Source organism: Palaemon carinicauda, chromosome 34 (assembly GCF_036898095.1).
Source record: "Palaemon carinicauda isolate YSFRI2023 chromosome 34, ASM3689809v2, whole genome shotgun sequence".
Taxonomy (NCBI): Eukaryota; Metazoa; Arthropoda; class Malacostraca; order Decapoda; family Palaemonidae; genus Palaemon; species Palaemon carinicauda.
Window position 1 is genome coordinate 68,436,131 of NC_090758.1, and position 14,802 is coordinate 68,450,932.

At 42.9% G+C, this 14,802-nt stretch overlaps 1 protein-coding gene across 1 annotated transcript in view; it reads right to left on the reverse strand.

Annotated features, from left to right (window-relative positions):
* Positions 1-277: 277 nt before the first annotated feature.
* LOC137626441 (ubiquitin thioesterase OTUB1-like) overlaps positions 278-14,802 on the reverse strand; it is a 29,808-nt gene continuing 15,283 nt past the window's right edge. The window contains exons 4-6 of the mRNA XM_068357431.1: positions 13,902-13,986; positions 6,782-6,976; positions 278-1,840 (exon numbers count right to left, since the gene is read on the reverse strand). Coding sequence (XP_068213532.1) covers positions 1,640-1,840; positions 6,782-6,976; positions 13,902-13,943 — 438 coding nt within the window. The 5' untranslated portion in view covers positions 13,944-13,986 and the 3' untranslated portion in view covers positions 278-1,639. The remainder of the gene's footprint in view (positions 1,841-6,781; positions 6,977-13,901; positions 13,987-14,802) is intronic.

Here is a 14,802-nt window from a genome sequence, read left to right on the forward strand (position 1 = left end):
TTGCCCTATTAGTCCCCTTTCCTTCCTTGTTATAAACTTGGTTAATTATTCATTAGTTTGAAGCACAAACTTGTACTCCTTGTTTTCAAAGATGATGACTACCTTTAATGAGACCTACTCTTTCCCTATTGTTCTCACTTCTATCAAAGCTGAAGTATTTGGAAAAATAAAAACTGTTTTTGTCTTCCTAAATAGTTTGCAAGGCACAACAGCCTCTCTTCACCAACAAAAATATAAAATAGTAGGATAACATCTGGTTTGTTCTTGTACATGATCCTTCTATCTTAAACCTACCCTATCTCTAGTAGTACCCTTAGAAGATCTGTTATCTCTTTATTTCTGCTCTTTTAATAGATAAGTTCCTCCAAAACCTTTGTTGACTATATTTCCCTTCTTTTAATCAATAAAATCTTTCAAACCCTTTATTGCTCGCCTATTCTTATGCAGATGCTTCTCTCACCATCATTGCCATGGCATAATTCTATATCTATTGCATACTTCTGAATGGTACTAATGAAACCTGGTTTTGTTTGCACTTCAAGATCAATTTCATCTCTACCGTTTGATTTCAATTGATTTTGAAAATGGAAAATTGAAACCCATCACACAATTAGGTAGAACATGAAAAAAAAAAATATCATGAGAGGCTCACATCAGTAGCCTGGATAAGTCTACTAGGAGGCTCAATGTGCTCTCAAGATGCAACCACAAACTTCTCTCCTGAACAGCTCTTGATTTTAAAATGACTCCACTGCCTTCTTATCAGCTACTGCCCTCATATCCGAGACACATTTTACAAACTGCTGGATTTGATGAAGTTGAATAAAAATGTTTCCTTATAATAAATGACTTCAAATCTGTCAAATGGTATTGTATGAACTATTATGGGCAGTGCTCTAGACAACACCTAATATCGCATTTCAACTCCACTTTCTCATCCTTGTAACTCGAACTAGATTTCTTATTGTCCCAGATGTTGAGTGGACATAGTTAACTCAAGGGTCAACCATTTACATCATTCCTTCACAGGTTTTAATTCTCGATCATTTAAACTTTCCTCACTCGTTATTGGAGCTCATCAGCACACTTCTTTAAAAAAAAAATAAATACGGTAGCCATGCAAATATTTTTAATATAGAATAACTGAAATTGCCTCAAATATCATAAAAAAATACAGAACATCCCATATTCCAAATAGAAAAACAGTATTTTAAACAGCCTTGTAAATGGCTAAGATTCTTTCTGTTATTCAAACCCTCATAAAAAAAAATGCTAATAAAAATGCATGCAATTTCAGCTTCATAAAACGACACACATTTGCCCTCATTTTTATTCTTATGCTCCCATCATTGTCAGATTTTTGTTAAGTAACTTTAAAATTTCTCAGAAACCTTGTTTCATCGAAATACAGTACTCACATTTGAGGATCTATGCAAATGTAGAAGACCTAAAAGCAAGTTTCTTTTTAGAGAGCTAAGATTCAATAAAATTTTAAAAGAAAATTCTTTTGCAGATTCTACTAAATAACAGAGGATTTTCAAGATAAAGTAACGGTGATACTCAAAAGCCAAGTGAGTGAGATACTATAATGTATACCTTATTTATATAAAAAGAGAAAAGAATCTAATTAACAAAAGTATTATGCCATATACAATACATCATAATGTCCAGGTCTATATAAAAGGTGAATGATAGGCTCTTTGTCTTCAGGGAAATCATGTGTTGCAACAGTTGCGCCGTCTCCTCTATCTAGGTACATGACTCTAACTCCAACACCAAGGGCAGCAGTGAGAGCAACTATATGAAGGTGATCACACTCCCTGTACATTGGCTCCACTTCCTGAAATGAAATTTAGAATACAGTGCTCTCATAAAAAAAAAATCATAAATATAAACAATTGTTTCAACTACAGTCAACTCTCACTACCCGTGATTAATTAGTTTATGAAAACGGCCCCACGCCCACAAGCCAGACTAGCCTCACTTTGACCTTTCAGCCTAGGCCATATAGGGGTGGTTAAGGAAGGTTTTGTATAGCTAAGAAAAATACAAATTACTTTAAACCTGTCTTATTTGTTCCTATGTGAAATAAAAATCATTGTCCTTCAATAAGGAGATTCTGCTTGGTGGGCTGGAAGTACTCCACTAGAACCAAACTGGATAGATCTTTTTCTTCCCTGGAAGTGTCACACCACCTGATCCCACATGGGAGCAAACGTGGCAACTCCAGCAACCTTAAATCTGTCTTTCATAGAGATAATAAGACTGATACGGACTGGCCAGCATACACTGAAATGTACATGATCAATTGAAGAAATCTTCCCCCAAAAAAGGGGAAATAAGCTCAGAATAATATAAGTGTATTATAATCAATGCGTTGGTATGTACTAAAGCATTCTCCCCTCGTTATGAGGATGAGGTAAATACTTCTTTAGAATTAAAGAATGGAGCTCAGAAGTGCAACTTACCAGCATCGAGTCAGATCCAACATGTAACTGCTTCGATCCCTATCATGAGGAAGAGCCTGTCATTCAATACTTACATCTATATGTTACCATAGACAAGATGCTGTCTGTCCTGTGTGGGAACTGGGTTGGCCACACAACTATTTGAGCAGCCACCCAAGGACCAAACACAACCACGTCAAGGGACTTGTGGGTATACTCCCGTAGGTAAAAGGTCGTGAAGGTGGTTTGACATTTCCAAATCTCAGTCTTCAGTTCCTGGCTAAATGGGAGGTTCCTTTTGAAGGCTAAGATGGGGTCTATACCCTTGACTTTGTGAGCTTTGATCCAAGCAGGTACAGTACCTCTACCCTCTCGGTTTATGATGTCTGCACTACTTACAAAGCAAGAAAGGGATTGTGTTCTTTGAGGTCATTTGGGTCTGACTACGGATATAACATTCAACTTTCAAAGCAAGGAATGTACCCTATAGAAAGGAACCAGAACTAAGACTTTAAAACTGGTTTAAGACCCAAATCCAAAATTTCCAGTCAGGATTGCACTTCTCACCAATCTTTCAGAAACCCCTTGCATAGCTGTGACTGCACTACAACTATTGTAAAGTTCAAAGGAGAAGCTGACCCCTGTTAACTGGGAACTAGAAGTGGGATATGTTTGAAAAATGGTTAAAAAAATTAAAACAGGATCGGTCACTGGAAGAGGAAGTGCCGGCTCATGGAGCCTATGGAGGTAAGGAAGAGACTTAGTTACAGTAGGCTAAGCAATCACTGCATAAGGCTGAATTACTCATGGAAGGCTAAGACGGCAAACTGAGCACTGGTAAGTAAAGAAGTGGTTAGAGTTAAGTAGACAGAAGAGTTAGGAGGCAGAGGCACATTACTAGATTAGTACCCCTTCAATGTGACCACAAAGTCAAAGAAACACTTATCCACAAGAATACTTTTCACTTGATCATGACCTGTATGTTCTCTTTTAATAGCACCTGAACTGGTTATACGACCCTTCATAACACATGTCATAAGTGATGGTGGATATACATTGTCAGCAGCAACATAAGTTACGCAGATGAGGGTTTTCACAAATGAAGACAAAGGAGGGAATGCCCTACTAAAAATACCTTGATAAGTTACCGAGTCAAAACTAAAGATTCTCAGTGAAAAAGAACTAAACACAAATACATAATGCAAAAAATAAAAAAAAATAAAAGCCATTGAACACAAAACTCTACACGGCAAAAAAAATAAACGATAAGTACAAGTGATACATACAAGATTAGATTATACCACTTACGCTGCTGAAAAGTGATGACTAATACAAAAGCTATTTACAGGCATCGAGAACAATGTGATTGGTACCTTAAGATATAACAAAAATAACAAAACGCTTTTTGGTATTACTAAGAGAGATCGATTATACTGGGGAGGGCTACTATAAGAAATGAAAAAAGGAAAAATGTTTAATTATGGAGGACAAATATCAAGAACCTAACAAAATACTGGAATTATGAAAATACCATATTATACTTTACAATGCCTACTCAGTAAAATTAGGGGAGAAAATATTAAGCAGGCAGTAGTTATGAGTAAATACAGGTATTGCTCGACTTACGACCGAGATAGGGGCCAAGAGATGAGTCGTAAGTCGAGTTGGTCGTATGTCGAACTAGAAAAGTGAAGTTTCCATAGATTTATTTTGATATGTTATGATTCGGCAATCATCTGGATCATATTTTGTCAATATTTTCTTACTGTCTATCATTATTCCATTTTCTTGTTGCATAGGATATCATATGCTCTATAAATGCATTATTGTATTCTATTCATCAATTTTGGAAGCATTTCACAATCGAGTACTGAAAATTTTGTTTACCTTTGGTTATGATCAGCTGATCTGAAAGTGCCGCTACCTACCGTATCAAAATATGGCGTACTGTACATACTATGGCATATTTTTTTATCATTTCTTAACTTATTAGAAATATCTTCATGATGAATATTACATCAACGCCAATATGTTACAGGAAATCAGTTTCCATACAGTTCGTCTAATAATTAGGTATAATGCGAAATCGTTGTAGCTCTTTCTGTGTGTCACAGTGCGTGTGTGCGCGCGCACGCTCTCGCAATCGCATACGGGTAGTTCATTGAACTACAATACTGTATGAAGCTTTAAAGCTTCATACAGTATTGTAGTTCAATATTAAGCCTTTATATTTCATTAGACATTACTGTGTTTAATTGTGGTTTATTAAAGAACGTTTATATTTTATTTTTCAATTTCTTGAGCATATCAATAATCAACAAATACTTTTAATTTACTTTCGGTTGGCATCAGCTGATCTCAAGGTCACGCTGCCGTATTACTATTATGAGCACATATATACTGTATAGTGCGAATAACACTGATTTATATAATTTTCTTGACATTCGAAATTTCTTCATAATGCATATTACATCAGTGCCAATATGTTGTAGGGTATCACATTTCCATACAGTTCATTTATAGACCTTATTATTAGTTATAAAAGGAATACGCTCTCTCTCTCTCTCTCTCTCTCTCTCTCTCTCTCTCTCTCTCTCTCTCTCTCTCTCTCTCTCTCTCTCTCTCTCTCTCTGTATTTTGTTTTTAATTCAATTGTATCTTCATATTTTTTTTTTAAATTATTAAAAAATTCTATATATCATTATTTGATCGTTTCGATTATGGGAATAGTAACGCATCGGAAGGAAATCACTTGATTTGCCTCTCGCCTTCCGCCAGAAATATGACGTCACCAGACTTTTTTTTCTTAAATTTACGGTAAGTTGTACTAATCTTATAACTAATAATACAGACCACTAAAACACTTGATATCGTTACTGGGTGTTTCGATAATGGGAATGCTGTAATAAGATTACTCGGTAACAATGAAAGGAAATCATTCGGTTTGTCAGCGCGCTTCCGCCAGATACATGACGTCACGTGACGTACAGTAATCTCTAAGAAGAATGACTTGCAAAATATGTAAATTCATTTTCTTTGTTTCTCACAAGAAATGAAAAGAAAATACTAACTTAACAAAAGTATTTTATTTTTATAATGTAAAAGGAAATATATTATTTTCAAGAAAATATTTGCCCTAATAGTATATTTTTTTCAGATAAACATCGATCCATTATCAGAGATTAAAAAAGTAGCGTACAGTCAAATTTACGCTACGTAGTACTCATGACAACCGATACAGACCCTCAAAATACTTTGTATCGTTATTTAATATTTAGATAATGGATATACTAATATTAATCGTTAGCCTATTGGAAGGAAATCACTGTATTGCCCGGAAGCTTTCCGCCGGTGATGTGACGTCACCAGACATATAATATAAACTCGACAGATATTAAAACTTTTCTTAATGTATTTTTAACTGAAAATAAATACTGAATATTAACAATAAAAGAAAATAATAATTTACCAAGATAAATCAGTTTATATGTATACAAGAAAATAGATCATTTTCAAGGAAATATTAGTCCTATTTCCGATAAACTTGTGACGTCATCACCCTGAAAAAATGGTCGTAAAGTCGAATAGTCGTATGTCGCATAGGTCGTAAGTCGAGCAATACCTGTACTGATAAACATGACTGTCAATACTGGGGACAATGAAAACTAGAAATAGGGCTACTGTACTTATGATTAATGATTTACGAAATGCTTAAGTTTACTTATTTTCATACAATAAAGTGGCTCTGGTACTGTTCTTGCTTTAAGGATTCTATAGATTTATGGATCAAGTATGCAATTGCATAGGTTAGGCTTAGAAGTTGCAAAGTTGGACTAAAGTTTGGAGTAGGCTGGCAAAGACAGCCTATGGAAGCAACCCTTTTGATTTGATAGTGTAAATAAAAATTTGGGGAAGTGCCTTGGTATATGTATGTATGTGAAAAAAAGTTTATTGATATGACGCAATTTCCAGAAAACAAACTGGAACAGGTAAATTTGGTCCCATTAGCCACTTTTTTTAACTAATGTCCAGCTTTCACAGAGTTTCACAATAGTACAGCGATCTCAAAAATATAATTAAGCTATACAATAAAGGCAAAACAAATTTGCCCTTTTATCATGGATTAACAAGCATTATGTCTTCAAATCCTTATATGTACGACTGTACTTTATTTTTTTCTAAAAGTTTAAAAATATATTTGTCACTTATTTTTCAATTCAAGACCAACAAAAGCTTTCTAGTTGGTGAAATGAATAAAGGCAAAATACAGTACCGCATTCAAACTCAACAAAGTGAAGACCTATTAATCTGGTAAAACTTAGTGCACAACATACCTGTTTACAAAATTCTTCTACTGTTCTACCACCTTCAATAAAAAAGCTAAAGAATTCTGCATTCTTCTGCAAATGAGCTGAGATTAGAAGGCGGAGGTAAACCACAAGATAATCTGATGTTCCAGCGTCATTGATAATGGCCTCAACTCTCTCGACACTGCCACTTCCCTCTAAGTCATTAACAACTTGCATGAACTGAAAACAAGATTAAAACAAATTAGTCTCTTATACATAGCAGCAGAGGTAAATAAATGCTGATGGTGATGATATTGATCTTACACAAACATAAACAGTAGGTACGGTGGATTTTGCACGAGTACTGGACTCAAATCGCATATGAATTAAATAAGTAAATCTATGAAACATAAACTAATCAAATTTGAGAGGAAAGGTTAATGAAATTACAAAAAAGGATCAACTGAAAAGGAAAGATGCACTAGGTCATAGTAGAGAATTGAATTATAGATATGCTACAACACCTAAGTACCGTAATCAAGTTTATTAAAATTTCATGAGTTTGATCACCAATACTTGGATACACATATAGAATTCAGGAAATAAAGCTTGGCACTGGGGCCAGGTAGGTCATTTAGCTCTAAGGTGAATCTGAGATTGGAACCTTGAAGTTCTGATTTATCAAATCTCAAGAAATAAACACCAAAAGTGTCTTAATTATAAGACAATCTACCAATAAATCATATAGAATAGTTTACAATTAATAAGCCATCAAAGCAGCAACTAAAATATAAAAATATTAAATTACCATGGAAAGGACGACATTAAAATGCAAGGTCTCAAATTACTCTCATAAAAAAAATCAAAAATTTTAAGTAATTTTTATTTTTCCTAACATACTTACCGAGAACTACTTTCTTTGGAGTCACTTGTGATCTCTCTTTCTCGACCAAGGTTTTTCGCGCCGTTACCCCCCTACTCCGTTCTCTACATAGGCCTACACCCGCCGCCAAGGAATGCGCCCCGAGGGCAGGATTAGGGCAGGTCACTGCCTCTCTGGGTCATTCTCCTCATTAAGTTCGTCGTATAGCCCACCCTGGCAATGGAAGGATGGCACTCGGGGACGGAAGGGAGGGCCATTACCCGAAAGTAGTTCTCGGTAAGTATGTTAGGAAAAATAAAAATTACTTAAAATTTTTGATTTGTTCCAACACAAATACTTACCGAGAACTACTTTCTTTGGAGACTTATACTTTAGGAGGCGGGAGTGCTTTTCTGACACTTGACTTGGCACGTAGGGCCTAGAGGGCTATGGAATGCGGGGGCCTATCAGAGTGCGGGAGTGAGGGTAACTGCGCAACCTTACGCTATTATCTAAGACTCACCTTTTGAAAAATTCTTCTGACGATTTCCCCCGAAGTGTAGTCGCGAAGAATGTGTTCATCTTTGGGGACAGCCTGTAAACTCCTAAGAGGAGAGCCAGAGAGCGGGTAGGCGATAAGGAGGGCTTCGCACTCGCTCCTATCGGAGGCTAGCCTCGCAAGTGCCTCTGGCCTCACCGCTACACTGCTTGGAGGGCGGCAATGACTGTCCCAATGGAGAACCAGCTTCCTTGTAGGATCTGGCGATCACCTGTCACAACCAGAAGGAGATGGTGTCTTGGAAACTTGTTTCTTATTAATACCTGTGGAAACGAAGAGGCTCTTGATATCCGGTCGGAGATGCGCTGTTCTTTCCAGGTATTTTCTAATTGTTCGCACTGGGCACAATTTTAAGTCTTCTGCATTACCTGTCTTAGGGATGGCAGGAATCGAGAAACCTTCAAAACTCGGGTCCCAGACTGCCGGGTTTTGAGTCTTGGCCACAAAAGAAGGTACGAACTTGAAGGATACTTCTTTCCACCCTTTTGAGTGAGAGACGTCGAATGACAAACCATGGATCTCTCCCACTCTCTTAGCGGACGCCAAGGCCAGCAAGAAGACGGCCTTGAGGGTGAGATCTTTGTCCACGATATCCTTCAAGGGTTCAAAGGGGGAACGACACATCATCTTCCGGACCTTGCCTAAGTCCCACTGGGGCACCTTTCCCGCCTGAGGGGGGCAAGACTGCTCGAAGCTTTTGACAAGCATCGCTATGTCTCTCGAGGCCCCCAGGTCGATGCCCTTCAGGAGGAAGACTTGGCCTAAGGCAGCCCGAACCCCTTTAATGGCTGGGATTGACATCCCTGCTTTGTCCCTGAGAAACACCAGAAAATCTGCTATGTCTGGGACAGAGGCCTTAAGAGGTCTAATGTGCCTCTCAGAGCACCACTTCGTGACGGAGGTCCATTTTGTCTGGTAGACCGCGGCTGACGACTTTCTCAGGAATAGAGACATTCTCTTAGCCGTGGAGGAAGAATATCTTTCTTTCTTCAGGAGCCGCTCTTTAGTCTTCAGTCGTGAAGACGTAGGGAGAGTGGGCTGTCGTGGAGCTTGAGAAAGTGAGGCTGGTGCAGAAGGTCTGACCTGGCGGACAGAGGCCACGGCGGTTGACTCGATAGGTCTTTTAGCTCCGCGAACCACTCTCTCTCTCCGGCCACCAGGGCGCTACCAAAGTCATCTTTAGGTTTCGGGCCATCTTTACTCTGTTGAGCACTTGTCTTATCAACGTGAAAAGGGGGAAAGGCGTACACATCCAGATTGTCCCACTTGTGCTGAAAAGTCTTCTAAGGCTGCTTTCGGGTCTGGTACAGGGGAGCAATAGACTGGGAGTTGGGCGTTGAGGTTGTTGCAAAGAGGTCAACCACCGGGGAACCCCAGCGTTGAATGATGAGCTTGGCTATTCCTGGGAGAAGGGACCATTCTGTCCCTACTATCTGGCCCATTTTGCTGAGGCTGTCGGCCAGAACGTTTTTCTTCCCGGGAATGAACCTTGCTAACATCACCACTTGATTTTCTTTCGCTCAATCTAGACTCTCTATGGTGAGATCGCACAACTCCTTCAATTACAAGTACCCTGCTTCTTTATGTATGCCACTACCGTGGCGTTGTCGCACATCCACGCCACGGTGTTCCCCTTTAGCAGACTTGCGAAGTGTAGGCACGCCTTCTGGACTGCTTCCAACTCCAGGACATTGATGAGGAGTTGCCTCTCCCCTTCCAACCAGGTCTCTCGTGCCGTTTCGTCGAGGAGAAGGGCTCTCCATCCCTGGTTGGAGGCGTCTGTGAACAGTAGTAACTCGGGAGGGCCGGTCCCGAAGGTCGTCCCCTTGAGTGAGTTCGACTGGCAATGCCACCATTCTAGGGAGGGTCTCGTGTTTGGAAGGACTGGGATTAGCACCTGCTGTGAATCCGTCTGTCACCAGAGGTTACTGAGATTCCATTGGATGGATCTGAGCCTTACCCTCCCTTGGGGAACTAGGTTCTCCAATGAGACCAGGTGACCTATCAGCCTCTGCCAGTCTTTCGCCCTCCTGGGGTTTTCTGACAGGAACGGCTGACTATTATGCCTGAGGTTTCTTATCTTATCCTCCGAAGGGAAAATTTTCCCCGAATGATGTCTAATGTCATTCCCAAGTAGTTCATTCCGGTGGATGGGGATAGATTTGACTACTTCGGGTTGATTACGATCCCCAGATCCTTGCAAAACTGGAGGAGACTTCTCCCTTGTTCCTCCAAGAGGACCATTGAGGCGGAAAGAAGCCACCAGTCGTCCAGGTATCTGATAGGGCGGATGCCTCGTTCGTGAGCTCCCACTGCGACAGCCGTGGAGAGACTCGTGAACACTTGGGGCGCTGTTGACAGACCAAAGCAAAGGGTCCTGAATTGCAGGATCTGGGAACCCTATTTCACCCGGAGGAACTTCACGACCCGTGGTGTGGACCGGAATCTGGAAGTATGCGTCCTTGGGGTCGATGGTCATCATATAATCTTTCTCCCTCAAGGACAGCAGGACTGAATTCTGAGTGTCCATTTTGAAGTCCGTCTTCTTGACGAACCTGTTGAGAGCTGACAGATCTATAACCGGTCTCCACCCCCCGGTCGCTTTCTCCACCAGGAACAGGCGACTGTAGAAACCTGGCCCTGGGAGAAGAACTTCTTCCATGGCACCCTTCTCTAGCATGGACTACACCTCCTCTTGAAGGGCGGTCCTCTTTAACGGGTCTTTGGGATCTAGCCATTCTATCCGGTTGGCCGGAAAAAGCGGGGGTGGTTCCGTTAGGAACGGAAGTCTGTAGCCCTCCTTTAGTACGGACACTGTCCAAGGTTCTGCTCCTTGAGCCTTCCATGCTTGTCAATGACGTCTGAGGCATCCTCCAATCCGAGGGTTGGGCGGGGATAGGGGGCCTCCCACTCTATCTTCTTCTAGAGGGGCGGCCTGATCTGCCTCTCCTAGAGGCGGAGTAACCCGACCTGAAGGAGTTTGAGGGCGCTGGAGCTCCCCTGCGGGAAGGCTGAGGCGTTGCGGACCAGGAGGAAGAGGGGGGCTTCTCTCCTCGTAGTGCTGGTAGAGGCTTGGGGTGTCGCGGCACTATCCGAGACGGACCTCTTATAGAGCGGTCTCCTAGGAGTCGTAGGTCTGGGGACGTTAGCCTCCTTCTTTTTCAAGACCTTCTCCATTATGGCTTCTAGTTCCTTCCGAGGAAACAAAGACTCTCCCCACAGGGAAAAGCTGCGAATGGCTCGCGCCTCCCTGTCTGGTACCTTCCAAGACACCTTCGCCAAAACAGTGTCTCGCTTCCAGAGCACCCAGTTAGCTGTTAGTGCGGGAGACTGATATGTCAATAACCTAAGGGTTTTACCCCCGGAGGTAATGAGGTCCCTCAGTAGGCCTTGCTGGACAGGGTCCTCGGGGTCAAAGGAGGCTTGTACACCTTCCAAAGTGGAAGCCCACCAGTCCAGCCAAGAGGAGACGTTTACTAAGTCCCTCGACATTTTCTCCATCATGGAGGCTTCTGCTGGCGAGAACCAGACTGGGGCCGAAGAGGCTCTACCGTCTGAAACGCCTTGACTAAGGATGTCTACTGCTGACTCCACCTTAAGGGTTGGGGGGCCTCGGCATTGCTGGCCACTACCTTGCCGACATACTCCTGCTCTAGGACTAGATCTCGGGTTAGAGGAAGTGCTAGGGACGTCTTAGGTTGGGAGGGTGTCTGCATGATCCTCAAAAGGCTTGACTTCCAGGAAACTTCATCCGTAGTCGCAGGTTCCGGTATTTGTGGTGCCTTCTGAAAAGGCTAACCACTCTCCTATAGATGGAGTCCTCCGTCAGGGAGCCCTCCTCTCCGTCAGCCGAGGTCTCGGCTTGGGGCCGGGGAGCTGGGTTACCGGGCACGCCGACTGGACTCTCTAGCTCTTTGGGGCCAGGGGCGCCGTCCTGCCGAGGTACTGGATTTCATCTGCGGGGACGTCCGCACCAGGGGCCTGGGTTAACGCAGGCAACGCTGGTTCAGCGGGGACTCTCGTCCTGGGTGCCGAGGATGCGGTTCCCGTGGACTGACCCGACAGCGGGAACCGTTCCTTCTGACCCGAAGGCCGCACCAGCTGGGCTGGTTCGGCCAGGCCGCCCGACAAGAAGCGCGTTTCCCCCCGCTGGGCGGGGTTAACCGGAGGCTTCGGAGACTTACGCTTACCTGTAGAGTCCTTCCTACGGCTTGATCTCGAGGAGCCGGGTCACCGGGCACTCCCCGGGCGCTTCGGTTCTGGAATACCAGGCACTCCCTTGCGGTGGTACCGGTCTTCCCCGGCGGGGAGCTCTGCACCAGGTTCGGGGGTCAGAACCGGCACCGCCGTACCGTCGAGGACTACCGTTCGTGTACAGTATTCTCTCTGGGGGACGCGGACGCGGATCCCCGTGGGCTGACCCGACGGAGGGAACCGTTCCTTTTAAATCCGAGGGCCGAACCAGCTGTGCTGATTCGGCCAGGCTGCCCGTAAAGAAGCCCGGTTACACCCGCTGGCGGGGTGAACCGGAAGCTTCGCGGCCTTACGCCTGCCTGAAGAGGCCTTCTCGCATTTCTCCCTGCGAGGGTTATATCTGCATCTGGAGGATGGCCTTCGTGGTGAGAAAAACCCTGGGTTGCAGGCTGCAGAAGAGACTGAAAAATACGCCAATAGACTGGAGAAGAATTAGGGACATTTTTCCCCCACATGGGGTCATCAGAGGAGACGTGGCCTGCTTACACCAGGACTCCGTCTCCACACACACTCTCGAAAGTAGTACTTACCTCGAACTACTTCTTAAGAGTTATCTTCTCCACAATAAACCAACCTCGTCTCCTACTCTGGGTAGGAGAGGGTGGTAGGGAAGCTCTGTCAGGCGAGACGCCCGGCGCTAGTCTTCTTAGGCGAACCCTTCGTCGCCTACTTCTTCTTGGTGCTATACCGCACCCACTCAAACTCCTGGGGAAGAGCAATGGGCACTTCCCCGCAACCGACTTACCTCGTCCCCTACTCTGGGTAGGGGAAGATGGCTGTATAAGAATCTCTATTCGACGAGGCATCGGGAATTAAGTGGCGAGGAGAGGCTCGTCTTCCTATGAGCCTCTTGGATGTATTCTTCCTCTTGGTGCCGAAGTGCACTCACTGCACTGCGTTCCAGGACTAGTAGTCCTGACACGTGGTTGAAGGGGAACATAAGCTGCCCCTACACGGCTAACACCGAGGATAAGGGGAGGAAGAATGATTTATTGTAAAATTGTTCCCTTCAGCTATTAATTCCTTGAAGGAAATCTAGGAATACTGTTCCATAACGCACACAACGCACGACACAAGCACTTAAGGAAATGAATTAAACACCGGGTAAGCACACGGTTGAAAAGTGAACGCACAGGAACACTTGGGAAAGCACACTGCGAAAAAAAAAGTCCCCACGCTGGGAACACGTGGAACACTAAACGCGTACAAAGGATCGAGAGAGACGAGAGTGAGGTGTGAACACCTCACGACCAAGGAACTTAATGGGGAGAATGACCCAGAGAGGCAGTGACCTGCCCTAATCCTGCCCTCGGGGCGCATTCCTTGGCGGCGGGGGTAAGCCTATGTAGAGAACGGAGTAGGGGGTAACGGCGCGAAAAACCTTGGTCGAGAAAGAGAGATCACAAGTGACTCCAAAGAAAGTAGTTCTCAGTAAGTATTTTGTGTTGGAACAAACATGAATTTCAAGCAAAAATCAATGTTACACTCACCATATCGTGAAAATCTTCAGTTGTGAACTCTGGGAAACCCATTTTGAAGAGTTCCTCCTTGCTTCCCTCTAGGTATTTTTTGAATCTGGAAGTCATAGAGAAGTCAAAATTAGTATTGCCATTACTTGTACAGCAACTATCAACTGTTATACAATATAAAAACCTAAGCACTCGGGTAGCTAGCTTCTTGAACAAAAGTTCTAAACTAACATCGTATAACTGGAAAGAGGCCAACATCCTCAATCGACTATGACTGCCAGCCTAAGTATAATAATTATTTCTGTAACATTTCTTCAAGTCTCAGAGGTCACTACTGGCAGCACGTAACTGGCTGCATTCAGATCAATGTAAAATAAACTATTAGACCTTTGTCACCGGCTGTTTTATATTTCTTCCTTTGATTTCTGCCCTTATCCACTCTTTGACTTTGTGTAGCACTATTTTATAGATGATCCTGGCCAATAGCTCATCACAAGTTTTTTCTCACTTGCATGAACAAATCTCTTAATCAAATACTCTTCAAATCCCGTATGTAGTTGGAAAAAAAAAGTGTGTTAGGTAACTTCTTAAAATAGATTATTAAAAGATCACAATGAGTTACTTATGATATGAAGTTTGTTTTGAGAAAATTATATAAATTACCCCAAATTCAAAGCAAAGGCTGGTCATTCAAGTTCCTATTTGGTGCTATAGCCTTCCATCCTAAAGCGAGGACGAAAGACAGACACGTCTGCTCATCGTCCGAGCCAAAAGTGAAGTGAGACAATTCACCGGTGTGTGGGGGGAGGGGTAGCAAGCTACCCCTTCCCCTACCCCCTTGCTAACTAGCGCGGGGGTAGTTAACCCTCGTTAAAAATCTAATGGCTCGTCATTTTCAGCTACGCCGAAAGTAATACCCTAT